The sequence below is a fragment of the Nilaparvata lugens genome, chromosome 4 (genome assembly GCF_014356525.2).
Source record: "Nilaparvata lugens isolate BPH chromosome 4, ASM1435652v1, whole genome shotgun sequence".
NCBI classification, from domain to species: domain Eukaryota; kingdom Metazoa; phylum Arthropoda; class Insecta; order Hemiptera; family Delphacidae; genus Nilaparvata; species Nilaparvata lugens.
Window position 1 is genome coordinate 53364090 of NC_052507.1, and position 14718 is coordinate 53378807.

At 37.4% G+C, this 14718-nt stretch overlaps 1 protein-coding gene across 2 annotated transcripts in view; it reads right to left on the reverse strand.

Moving 5' to 3' along the window:
• Positions 1-11285, reverse strand: part of LOC111044385 (arrestin domain-containing protein 2) — a 62433-nt gene extending 51148 nt beyond the window's left edge. For both annotated transcript variants that reach the window (XR_005571059.1, XM_022329517.2), the window contains exon 1: positions 10216-11285. Coding sequence is in view for 1 of the 2 variants with exons in the window: in XM_022329517.2 (XP_022185209.1) it covers positions 10216-10330 (115 nt within the window). In the remaining variant the exon portion in view is untranslated. The remainder of the gene's footprint in view (positions 1-10215) is intronic.
• Positions 11286-14718: the final 3433 nt, after the last annotated feature.

Sequence of the window (14718 nt, forward strand, 5' to 3'; positions counted from 1 at the left end):
TCATGATAATTTTAACTGTTAGGTAAATTCTTGTAAAAATAAAGTTCACTGATATATGTATATTTATATTTGGTACCTTGTCAAGCAGCCTCTTTGAGGTTCACTGATATATAAAGCTTGATAAATAGCTTGATTATATAAAAGCTTGAGGTTCACTGATAAATAAAGCTTGTGGGGGTGTAGCAATTTATGTGAAAGATGGTATCAAAACAAAAGTTTTAATCACATCTAAACAAGAGTATTGTTCCAGACCAGAGTATATGCTACTTGAATTATCCTTATCTAGTACTGATAAATTACTCGTTGGTATCGGTTATCGCCCACCAAAAATAGGTCATTTTACAGATTTCGAAAATGCCTTGCTTTCTTTTATGCCTTGTTATAACCATATACTAGTTATGGGGGATATGAACACCGACTTGAACATGACAAATCTTAACTTTGACTACTTTCAACTGACTACAATTTTCTAATGCCTAAACATGACTATTTTACCTCTCGATCCAACTCATTATACTAATGAATCAGACACACTCATTGACCTTCTCATTGTTAGTGATCCCAACGAGATTGATCAAACAGGCCAAATCCCAATCCCAGCTATTTCTGGACATGGTTTGATCTACTGTATACTTTCCCATAGGATACCTAATCCAGAACAGAAAATTATCACTTATAGAGACTTCAAAAACTTTGATGAAGCCGCCTTCCTGTCTGATGTGGCTCAGACTCCATTGCATCAAATTGAAGCGTTACCCTCAGTTGATGACATGGTCAAGACTTTGAGAATTGGACTTAGACTTTGTATGACAAACATGCACCTAATGTGACAAGGAGGATTAATAGAAAACGACGAGTACCGTGAATGACTGAAGACACACTTAATTATGATGGTACGTAGAGACAAAGCACATAGAAAATTTAAAAAGACATTTGGCTTGGACAGTTTAATAGAGTATAGGAGCCTTAGAAATAGAGTTAAACAGGAATTAAGGAACTCAAAGATTAGGTACTTGAATTCGTTCATGACAAACAATAGACAAGACTCTAAATCACTTTGGCAGGGAATAAAAGAATTCGGGCTTGGCAAACAGGAATCGAATCCCCAAATTGACTTACCATTGAACAATATAAATAATCATTTCGTTTCACACTCCAACCAACGCGACGAAGTTGTCATTGCTAATCATATCAATGATCTTGAAGAGCAGGTTACAAACTTAGATATACCAATTAATGATAAATTTCATTTCCATCCAATCTCAGAAGAAGACACTTTCAAAGCAATTCAACGTATTCATAGTAATGCTATGAGTGTAGACAAAATTCCTATTAAATTTATCAAGAAGATGTTATTTTCTGTTTTACCAACCATTACATACATTTTCAACAAGTCACTTGAAGAAGGCAATTTCCCTGAAAACTGGAAGTTTGCTCTGGTTCGCCCTCTAAATAAAGTTCCATCACCCAATAAAGTTGAGGATTTTAGACCAATCAGTATTCTACCTGCATTGTCCAAAGTGCTAGAAAGACTCATTCATGCTCAAGTTGTAAAATTTCTAGACAACAATAGCAAGCTTCATAACTTTCAATCAGGCTTTAGGAAATTCCATTCAACTGAGACAGCTCTGCTTCTTATCACTGATGATATAAGGTTAGCTATGGACCAAAGAAAATGCACCATCCTCACCTTATTTGATTTTTCAAAAGCATTCGATACTGTTGATCATACAGTCCTTTTGAATAAGTTGGCTATTCTTGGTTTCAGTCACAACTCGTTAGTTTGGTTCAAATCCTATCTGTTAGGTAGGAAACAATGTGTATCTGTCTGTGACAAAAAGTCAACTTGGAAAAACGTTATGCATGGAGTACCACAAGGTTCAAATTTTAGGCCCTCTTCTCTTCACCTTGTATGCTAATGACCATTCTTCCATTATCAAATTCTCCAGTTTCCATACTTATGCAGACGACCTTCAAATCTATTTAAGCTGTCCCATAACAAAAATTAATGAAACAGTTGGAATAATGAATCAGGTTATCAATTCTATAGTGGAATGGACAAAGAAAAATGGCCTTAAGCTTAATCCCATCAAAACACAACCCCTTATAATTGGATATTCTCGTCTTATAAACAATATTGACCTTGAATCGATTCACAAAATTAGTGTAGACGGTAATGACATTCCTTACTGTAGCTCAGTTAAAAATTTAGGCATTATTATGAATAATACTCTTGATTGGTCAGAGCAAGTTAACAAAACTTGTAAAAAGGTATTCTCAGCCATGCACGCATTGAAGAAAATGCACGATATCCTCCCTAGAAACATTAAATTATTATTGGTTCAATCTCTCATCTTCCCACATTTAATGTATTGTAATTATGTTCTCAACGATAGTTGAGTCACACTGAATGATAAACTACAGCGTTGCCAAAATTATTGTCTACGTTTCATCTACTCTCTCCAATGCCATGATCATATCACCCCAGCCCACATTGCTAGTTCAACATTAAAGCTTCCCGATCAAAGGCTTTTTCGAATAGTCAAGCTTGTTAGAGATATCTTGAAATACGGTAATCCGAACTATTTTAAAGATGATTTCAAATTTGTCTCTGAAGGTAGGAGGATAGATAGATGCTTCACATAACAGAACCGGAGAAAGTACTTTAAGGATACCCAATCATCGAACTACTATTTCCACAAAATTCTTCCTAGTTAGTGCCTGTCGAGCATGGAATGCACTTCCCGTTACTATCAGGTCCATCGAGAGCCGAGCGAGCTTCATCCTGACTTCAAGAAAATATCTTTTGGAACAAATGAAACTGTCCAGCCCTAAAACGATCACATCCCTCACCCATCCCACAAATACAAACCTATAAACCTGTTATAGAATAAATTATATAAATATATATTATATATAAACTCATGTTATTTTAATTATTACAGCATACTGCTGTATATTACTGAAAGTTTAATACCCTGATCTACTTTCAGCCTACTCCATTTTAATAATCAATGATTTGATCTTACTTACTTATATAATTATTTTACTTTATTTATTTTCTGTTTTTTTTTCTCTTAAATCTTCATATTAACTAAAACTTTTACAATATTTTCATATTTAAATAAATCCTTAGTTGAATTAATGAAATTAACGTTTTGGTAGAGAGTTAGTGGGAAGGATACTTCGAATATTCTTTCCAAAGAATAGACATTGATAAGTCAAAAGCTCCGCCAATTTATGTAGATGCATAACAATATTATCTATTTTATCTATAGTTATTACAAATTGCTTTTTTTCATATCATATACAGCTCAATAATTATTTTCTTAGTTTATATTTTGTAAATTCATCTATAATTTTGCTGTATTGTAAGCTATTGTATATGAGTGTATAAGCCAGTATATATTGTAATCTACATAAAGTACTCAATCAAACAATCAATCAATATATGTATATTTATATTTGAATTTACATGTTTCGTATATGGTACCTTGTCAAGTATCCTCTTTGAGGTTCGCTTAAGGTAGCTCATTTATTCAATAAACGTTTTTTCTATTCTATTTTACTAAATCAATCACTTAAAAAGTGAGTAATTTTTATTGCAACCAAAGTCGGCCATTGGCAAGACTTTGGTACATCTTTAATCTGTAATCATTGACACCGTGCTGAGAACAACTGTCTTCTGGATTCCATATTTCGCACTCTCTGAGACCCCAAGGCGACTGAGATATGCTGAAACCTTTTGTCTGATCACTCCAACACTAGAGATAATGACAGGGACAGTTGAAACTTTCTTCTGCTTCCAGAAATCCTTGATCTCAGCAGCCAGGGGAAAATACTTGGATATTTTCTCACTGTAATATTGTTCCAAGTTGTGGCAACATGGTATGCCAACATCAATAAAAATAGTCTCTCTGGCTGTCTTGTCCATGAGGATAATGTCTGGCCGGTTGTGCACAACTGTCCTGTCAGTCAGCACAGAGCGATCCCAATACATCTCAATGTAGTCCAGTCAATATAGACATGAGAAAGGAGGTGTGCTTGCAATTTATATTGTAGTTCTGATTTTCTAATACATTATTTGGGTACATAAGAGAAGTCCAGAACCAATTTCTTCATGCAAAATTTCCTTGTTCTAGATACAGTATGGCCCAAAAATGTTGTATTTTCGGCTCATTTTCCAGTTTTCAGCTATTTCTGCCAAATCTCGTAATTGGACAGAAAAATTTGCTCTCACCTTTTTTTAGATTATGAAATTCTGAATAGAATGAGATCATTCAGAACACTCTATCTCCAATGAGTACTGAGTTATGATTTTTCAAAAATGAGTGAATTTGAAGGAAAAATCAATTTTAATGAATTTTAGTTTTTGATAACAATATCTTTTGATTGTTACCATCTAGATGCATAATTAAAAATCCCTCTGAGCGTATTTTTGTGCCCTACAATCTGAGATCAGGAAGAGCGCTCTATCTCATGTAGATTTCCAGGTACACCAGACAACAATGCTCCTTGTATTGTGAAAAACACCTCATTTTCAGCTTCAACCATCATCACCAACTACATTGTCCTCACATTGATATTTCGCACAATGACATAAGTTCATGTGAATATGTTCTATGAGAATCACCCGTTAGACGCACTTCATTTCAGTATGTTCTAGTGGAGAGGCGAGCTTGAGGACACCTCAAGGATCAAAATTTCAAACACTTACATAACTTTTGACACAATACTCAGATTCAATCGTACTGCACTTCATTCTTCTCGGCTCGTCAAGGCGGTCCAAAATCATCCATCATAAGTCAAATTCGGTCGAAAAATGGAGGCCTTCGATACACTGGATCATGCTATTCTCATAGACAAGCTTAAGCATTATGGCATGGGTAGGTCTCCACTCAAACTGATTCAGGGCTACCTGGGGGGTCGCAGACAGGCGGTGCTGGCTAATGGAGTTCTCTCTGAGATCAGGGATTGTGTTGACTGTGGAGTGCCTCAGGGCTCTGTCTTTGGGCCTCTGCTATTTCTGATTTCAGTTAATGACATAGCTCAGGTGAATGGCAGGTGTGTTGTCTGTTATGCGGACGAACATATAGCATCTTCAATGCTGGTCACGAGATGGGAGGCTGAGGGCAGCTATGGTGGAGACTGGGGCGATTGCATCGGACTGGTTCTCTGCCAATCGCTTTCTCCTCAATGAAGACAAAACACAGTCTATTGTGTTCAATCTCAGAAATGGGAATGAGTACAATTTTGCCCCCGTCAAGCTGTTAGGGTTTACCCTTGACAGGAAGCTTTGATGGGGCAAGCTCATTAAGACAGTCTGCGCCAGGTTGAGAAGAGTGGTTTTCCTGCTGAGAGGTCTAAAATACAGTGTGCCACCTCATTATCTTAAAATGTGTTATTTTGGCTTTTTTCAGAGCGTGATTCTATATGGCCTACCACTCTGGGGTGGAGCCACAGATGTCGCCCGAGTCCTTCGTCTCCAGAAGAAGACCCTGAGGATTATTTGTGAAGCTGGTAGATTAGCCCACTGTCGCCCGCACTTTATCAAAGAGAGGATCCTTACCGTCTTCTCCCTCTATGTTCTTCATAGCCTTTGCAGAACACATGCAAACCTGGGGGTTGCTCGTGACCCGACAGAGCTTCCACCCGTATGAGACTAGGGGTAGACTCAGGCTGGATGTACCCTACCAGAGTCTGAGCAGAACTCGGACTGATCTGGCCCATATGTCAATCAGCCTCTATAACAGGCTGCCTCTGTTGGCCAGGGACCTGCCTGCTGGGCGGTTTCGAGGGGCTCCGAAGAGCCTGCTGACGGATCACCTTCTGTACTCACTCCGTGAATTCTTTATATTGGAGAACAGTGAAGTGAGTGCTTATATTCTTATTTGATTTCTGCTTTAGGACAGCTGTTTTTATTTTTATTACTTTCCTTGCCCTATTACCATAGATAAGGGAAGTATTGCTTTCCGAAAAAATTAAGGTTCTATATGTTTCAAGGTCCCCTGAATCCAAAAAAGTGGTTTTTGGGTATTGGTCTGTATGTATGTATGTATGTATGTGTATGTGTGTGTGTGTGTGTGTGTGTGTGTGTCTGTGTACACGATATCTCATCTCCCAATTGACGGAATGACTTAATTTGGAATTTAAGGTCCTTCCCCTATGAGGATCTGACACAAACAATTTCGAACAAATCCAAATCAAGATGGCGGTAGAATGGCGAAAATGTTGTCAAAAACAGGGTTTTTCGCGATTTTCTCGAAAACGGCTCCAACGATTTTGATAAAATTTATCTAGAAAAGTCATTGATAAGCTCTATCAACTGCCACAAGTCTCATATCTGTAAAATTTCAGGAGCTCCACCCCATCAATGCAAAGTGTGATTTTGGATTCCCAATTATCAGGCTTCAGATACAATTGAAACAAAAAATTTCAAGTGGAAAAGATTGAGCATAAAAATATCTACAATTAATGTTCAGTGACATTTCCACATAAAATTGAAAATAAGCTCGAAATTTGAGAAAATGTGTTTATTTAATAATGCAAAATGTTGGCAACTGTTGATTCTATTAAATCCTAGTTAATTAATTCCATCATCTAATGTTATTTTAGGCAGTCCAAAACAGGCTCCTCACTTGAGAGACTAATTGATTCTGACGATTGTGTATCCATGCATGATTTTCCCTGAGATAAACTGCTTTTTGATATGCTTTTTTATAATGTGCAATGCCTTAAAAATAAAGTGAATTATCTGGAATTTTTTCTTAGCTCAAACATGAAATTCAAAATGATGTGTCCATCTGAGCATTGGATGTGCTTGGATGATCTAAAACTTTTTAAAATTGCTGGATATGAGTTGGTAGCCTACTTCTACCGAAGTGAGTTCCAGTGAGGTGGTGTTGCTATATATATATATATATATATATATATATATATATATAGAGAGAGAGAGAGAGAGAGAGAGAGAGAGAGAGAGAGAGAGAGAGAGAGAGACATCTGTGATTGCCCACTTTGCATGCATTAACATTTATATGCACTGTGTTGAAAAAGAGCATGAATTTGCATGTGTATCCCTAGTATTTTTATGTTGCCTTCGAAATTCATTAAACTCACTTGAAGGACTTGTCATTCAGTTAGCCAACTTAAATTCAGGTTTTAACATAATTGTTGGCGGTGACTTCAACATTGAAATGTTGAAGGCTGACAACAGGACAAGGGAGTTCATTAATCTACTCAAATCTCTGGACCTCTATGTGGCTAACTGGCATCCCACTAGATTGGATGCCTGCCTTGACAATGTGATTACAATCTGAACATTGGCAATAACATTAGTTGTTCAATTGTAAATCCTCTCCTAAGTGACCAGCTGGCACTCGGCTGCAATGTGGAATTGCCAACTTCTACCAACCCTACCTCTGTACCTGCAGGACGTGATCGATCCACTTGGGTGCGACCCATCACACAGGGTGGACGCGAACGTTTTCTACATTGTCTGACCCTGATTGACTGGAGCTTTCTGAAGGATCATCTTGATGCACAGCCCAATTTCACGGCATTTTTGGATCAATTCCTGACTGGCTTCAAGTAGACATTTATGGTATGACCAGTGCTACTATTAAGGGTGTATTAGCTCTTATTGTTGTTTCCTGACTGCTTGTATAAATTTGTGTCTCCAGCAGTCTGTATTTCCTTCTCAGCTTAAAATTTCTAAGACAGTGCCTGTCTTTAAGAAGGGTGATAGTCATGATCCTACTAATTATAGGCCAATCTCTATTCTGCCTGTTAAATCAAAGATGTTTGAAATCCTTATTGCTGAGCAACTCCTTCCTTATTGTGACCAGTGCGGCCTGTTTGCGGCCACCCAGTTTGGTTTCAGGAAAAAAAGATCCACCATTGATGCTAGATTTCCTGCTTTCTAAGATATTTGATTGCTTTGAGAAACGTGGACTTGCTGGGCTCACCTTGTGTGATCTCAGCAATGAGGCCTTCGATACACTGGATCATGCTATTCTCATAGACAAGCTTAAGCATTATGGCATGGGTAGGTCTCCACTCAAACTGATTCAGGGCTACCTGGGGGGTCGCAGACAGGCGGTGCTGGCTAATGGAGTTCTCTCTGAGATCAGGGATTGTGTTGACTGTGGAGTGCCTCAGGGCTCTGTCTTTGGGCCTCTGCTATTTCTGATTTCAGTTAATGACATAGCTCAGGTGAATGGCAGGTGTGTTGTCTGTTATGCGGACGAACATATAGCATCTTCAATGCTGGTCACGAGATGGGAGGGCTGAGGGCAGCTATGGTGGAGACTGGGGCGATTGCATCGGACTGGTTCTCTGCCAATCGCTTTCTCCTCAATGAAGACAAAACACAGTCTATTGTGTTCAATCTCAGAAATGGGAATGAGTACAATTTTGCCCCCGTCAAGCTGTTAGGGTTTACCCTTGACAGGAAGCTTTGATGGGGCAAGCTCATTGAGACAGTCTGCGCCAGGTTGAGAAGAGTGGTTTTCCTGCTGAGAGGTCTAAAATACAGTGTGCCACCTCATTATCTTAAAATGTGTCATTTTGGCTTTTTTCAGAGCGTGATTCTATATGGCCTACCACTCTGGGGTGGAGCCACAGATGTCGCCCGAGTCCTTCGTCTCCAGAAGAAGACCCTGAGGATTATTTGTGAAGCTGGTAGATTAGCCCACTGTCGCCCGCACTTTATCAAAGAGAGGATCCTTACCGTCTTCTCCCTCTATGTTCTTCATAGCCTTTGCAGAACACATGCAAACCTGGGGGTTGCTCGTGACCCGACAGAGCTTCCACCCGTATGAGACTAGGGGTAGACTCAGGCTGGATGTACCCTACCAGAGGCTGAGCAGAACTCGGACTGATCTGGCCCATATGTCAATCAGCCTCTATAACAGGCTGCCTCTGTTGGCCAGGGACCTGCCTGCTGGGCGGTTTCGAGGGGCTCCGAAGAGCCTGCTGACGGATCACCTTCTGTACTCACTCCGTGAATTCTTTATATTGGAGAACAGTGAAGTGAGTGCTTATATTCTTATTTGATTTCTGCTTTAGGACAGCTGTTTTTATTTTTATTACTTTCCTTGCCCTATTACCATAGATAAGGGAAGTATTGCTTTCCGAAAAAAATTAAGGTTCTATATGTTTCAAGGTCCCCTGAGTCCAAAAAAGTGGTTTTTGGGTATTGGTCTGTATGTATGTATGTATGTATGTGTGTGTGTGTGTGTGTGTGTGTGTGTGTGGTGTGTGTGTGTGTGTGTGTCTGTGTACACGATATCTCATCTCCCAATTGACGGAATGACTTAATTTGGAATTTAAGGTCCTTCCCCTATGAGGATCTGACACAAACAATTTCGAACAAATCCAAATCAAGATGGCGGTAGAATGGCGAAAATGTTGTCAAAAACAGGGTTTTTCGCGATTTTCTCGAAAACGGCTCCAACGATTTTGATAAAATTTATCTAGAAAAGTCATTGATAAGCTCTATCAACTGCCACAAGTCTCATATCTGTAAAATTTCAGGAGCTCCACCCCATCAATGCAAAGTGTGATTTTGGATTCCCAATTATCAGGCTTCAGATACAATTTAAACAAAAAATTTCAAGTGGAAAAGATTGAGCATAAAAATATCTACAATTAATGTTCAGTGACATTTCCACATAAAATTGAAAATAAGCTCGAAATTTGAGAAAATGTGTTTATTTAATAATGCAAAATGTTGGCAACTGTTGATTCTATTAAATCCTAGTTAATTAATTAAATACTAGATTGTGTTACGATCAATATAGATTCAATTACGTATATTGAATTTTATGACGCAATTGTTCTTACAAGAAAGTGTGGGTAGGCCTAATCGATAAAGCAGAAGGTATTAAGCTTTTTACAATCTAATCCGTGGTATAAAATGAATTGAACAAGCAAGTAACAAGTAATCAACAATATTGACGTCCAAGAAGATTATATTACAATCATTACAGTAATGATTACTGTCTGACACATTGATGAAGTGAGCAAATTGTATGGCAGCATATTATTGACTTTTGAAAACTCTTAGAAGCAATGGGCAACAACCGGTTGAATTTAACCTACAAAATAATCTTTAACAAGTATATAGGTTTACAATATGACATAATATGTCTCATATTATGAGTACCTACCTCAATAATATAAAAGTTTAAAACTGTTTATAATTAGCATACTTACATCTTATTTTCTTTGGCCCCATCAGTAATAGCTGTACTTGTCCCGTGACGTTTTGACCAGCATAATAAGTATCTGTAGGACTATCAAACACTACTACTAACTTATCCAGATTCATTTTATCACAGAGTACAGAGTAGTTTTACTTTCTAGCAAATTTATTTGCAGGCCTAATGAAAAACTACCTATTTAATTACAAATACTAAGTACTAATACACACAGGTAATTATCAAATGCAATAGAGGAATGTAGTTGTAAGGTCAACAATAAAAAATTTACACTAGCGATCTAAAAATAATTATAAACTGATATGAAAATGTGAAACGCAGGAAGCAGGAATGAGGAAAAAGACGCAGGGTTTTAGGCGCAGGCTTAAATTTAAGGTTAGCTTTTTTAGTATAGATGGGTATCAACATCAAACATCGATGTTTACTGTTTGATGTTTTTCACTTATCGATGTTGAGGTGTATATCGATCATCGATATGATTTTTATCGACGATGTTTATCGATCATCGATGTTAAGGTGAAAAATCGTCGATGTTCAAAACATCAAACATGCTCAAAATGTTCAAAACATCGATGTTTTGTCTTTCGATACTTTATCGATATTTGAAATAGATTACCTCAAAAAAGTTATATCTCTCTGTTCAAAGATCGATTGTTGAAGATCGATTTTTATGTTCCGATATAAATGAAGAATCGAATTTTACATCCAATTAGAGATGACAGAAATAATCAGGGGCGTATAATATAATCCCCCTTAAGAGGGGCCCAGGGCACACTATACATACAGTATGGAAACTTGGCTAGTACCCTGACGCCAAAATCCGCCATCTTGTTAGGAAGCGCCGCATTGTAGCATTGTAATAGTATGGTAGGTTCGGATCACTTTAATGATCCGGATCAATTGATCTCATTCACTGCCACGAGTCAATCAGAAGGCCAGGATTGGAACTTCCCAAGGTCACGTGACGTGTCTAGTATTTGCATCATGTAAAAAGCATTCATTGGTTAGATTACAAGTTTCCATTCTGTACCTATTCTGTGCCCAGGGGGCCCAGCCCCCTCACCAACACCGAAATAATGAATATTAAGAAAAATTAGTACAGTAATTACAGAAAAAAGTACAGTAATCGGAATTTTTGACGGCCTGACGGTATAAAGTAAAAAGGGCGTTCAGCGCAAATTACCCTCTGAATATGAGCAGCAAAACTGATATTACTGTAAGTATTATGAGAAATGTTTTTTTTTTCGAAAATCCCGAAGTTTTCGAAATAAAATGGAATAGTTGAGAAAATTTGGGGGTTTTTATGGGTGATCGGCCTCTGGCGTGTCAGAGAATTTCAGATTCGAATTCAGCACCTCAAAATAGAATACCTGGATTTTGGGTAGGGTAGGCTACACCCTGCTTACCTATTGTTGAAGCAATCCAATACCTTTGCTACACAACTCTCCTAGATGGCTCTATAGATTTGTAGCTATAGATTAATTGGCTATATAGCTATTTTTTGACTATTTGGCTATTAGATTAATAAGATTTTGCAAGAATTGGGTCTAATTAAAAGTACCAGGGTGTTCCCTGGCACCCCCCTCCTTGACTTTTTCATTCTGGTTTGTTCAGAATCCAAGTCCTCCTGAATACAATTATGACCTGGAAAATACTGTAGATTGAACTTTTGCAAAAGTCTAATATTTGGACCCCGCCAATTTCTCCTTTATATAAGTTACATTGTGAGAACCTACAGCAGTCAGCAGTTTCAATGCAACTTCTTAGAACTCTCCTGGAACTGTGGAGCCAGCTTTCTCACACATCGAGCGTCAGTCCTGCTTACAACATCGAAGCGAGAGGTACTCACTTTATCAAAATTCACTTGTTAAATTGTTTTACTCCAAATTTTGGTTTTGTAAAAATAAAGATTTCTTTTTAAAAAGAAATCTTACTGAACGCATTATTTAGCTGGCGCAGTCGGTAGGACGATCGGATAATGAACATAATCTTCAGTTTTTAAACTGTTAACGATCGTTCGTAATATAAGGACCTCGCGTTCGCGACATCCGAAAAGTGTGGTGAATTATCAAGCTGCGAAACACCAACATTGTGAAGTGCAGTGGATATCAAACTTCGATATCATCATCACCAAATCTCTCATCCGAACGTGCATCATCAACGCTGAAAGGACATCAGAAGAGATGAGCAGCATTCGTTTTAGTGTAAGTCTAATTTTAAGTTTTAATATTGTAATATTTTAGTTTGGCTATTCTCGAAACATTTAAATATTCAGAATGCCTAATCAATCAGTAGATACAGCACCCTCTGCTGCTACCCCCGTTTTAAGAAAAGAATTCCTGGATATGATACCAGAATTCTCTGGAGAGCCATTATTATTAAACAGATTTGTATCGATTTGCGATAAAGTAGTTGCTAAGTTTTTGTACAATCGAATCCCGATGATTTTCAAAATGAATATCTATTTTCTACTATTATTTCTAGACTCAAAGGTAGAGCTTTAGAACTTGTAACCAGTGGAAACACTTATGCTTGGCCTGAAGTGAGAAGAGTACTTCTCGACGGCTATCTTGACAAACGTGACTGTTTCACGTTGAATATTGAAATGACAGAATTGAAACAAGAAAGTAGCGAAAGCCCTTTTCATTTTCACGAGAGAATTCAAAAGATTCTCAACTTACAACTTGCATATTCCTTACGAAGATGGCAGCAAACTCAACTATTCTATGCGAATACGCAAAGCAGCTTGCCCTTAGGGTATTTTTGAGAGGTCTGAATGAACCTATAGGTCACTGATGAGAACAAAAACCCTTCAAGTCTAAGTGAAGCTTTGAGTATGATCACAAACGAAATGCAGTACAAAAACAGAAATAGTAATATAATTTCAATCTCAATAAGAGACCAATCTCACAACCATTCCAACAACTTCCTCTGACTAAACAAATCAACACTTTCCTCATACTAGACCAATGCAAAACTTTCCCCAAAACAAGACTTATCCAAACTTCCAAAACCAACACAACAAAGACCAATGATTACACATCTAAATAGCAATCAACAATTTCGCAACTTCAGTTCAATGAACCAACAGAGACCAATGTTTCAAAGGCATTTTTCGGTCAACAACACAGACCACAAATGCAATCGCAACCAACTCCAATGAGTATTTCAACCAGAAACACTGAACTTGAACCCCCGAAAAAGAACCCCAGATTCAATCAACTGACAGCCGAATTCAATACAAACAATGACGAATTACTCAATACTAACAGAAACGAACTCTTGACTGACAATTTCTCAAATGATCGAACCGTTCAATTACTCCGAAATGACTGGAAATCTCATGAACAATTTTGAAAACTTGGAATTGAATGATGATTACAATAATCAAATGACTTCCGACCAAACAGAACAAAATCATTTTTTAGAGGAAACAAGCCTCGGAACAAATTTTCAATTATGAACTTGCAAACAAAAGATAACGAACTCTCTTACTTTCTAGACCCACAAACGAACTTTCGAGTACTGATTGATCCCGGAAGCACGCAATCCTTTATAAAAAAGGTAATTGCACATGAAGGTTTTAAAGATTCCTTGAAACCAACACCATTTGAAGTTACTACAGCCCATGGTAAATCAAAAGAAAATTCAGTGCTACAATACCATTCCTAGGAAGAAAATTGATTTTTTCGTATTTGATTTTCATAAAGATTTCGATCTCTTGTTAGGATGGACGCTATAAAGCAATTGAGAGTAAGATTGGATTACATTAGTAACAAACTTTACTATGGAAACAACAAACAAGTACCAATACTGTATTACAATACAACTTTGCAACACAATGAACCTTCTAAAGTCAATAAACCTCGTCAACTGTGGACTTACTTGATTGAAGCACGTAGTCAGAAAACAATATCAATACCGATAAAAAACGTGTCAAACGGAGAATGCTTCTCAAATACCAAAATCTCTCTGGACTAGAAATTCACAATCTATCCTAAAAGTTGAAAACAATAAAGCAATCTGTCTAATTACAAATTCATTTACGGATGATAAAAAATTGACAATCACTGACCTTTTGAAGTTGAAAATTTGGAAAACTATGAACTAGTCCCTCATTCAAAATCCACCTCATCTCCAAACAGTAATAACTTGAATAATTTTGAAGTTGACCAAACTAGATTAGATCTCCAACAATTAGAACCGAACACATGAATTCTGAAGAAAAAGAAGCAATATTAGAACTGATAAAAGAGTATGCAGACATTTTTCATGTAGACGGAAACAAATGACATTCACAAATCAGGTCAAACATGTTATCAGAACAACCGATGAAATTCCAGTTTATTCAAGAAATTATCGATATCCTGTTGTTTACAAAACAGAAGTTGATAGACAAATCCAAGAAATGCTAGATCAAAAAAAATTATCAGACCCAGTCATTCAGCTTGGAACTCACCAATTTGGATTATACCCAAAAAACGTGATGCATCCGGTA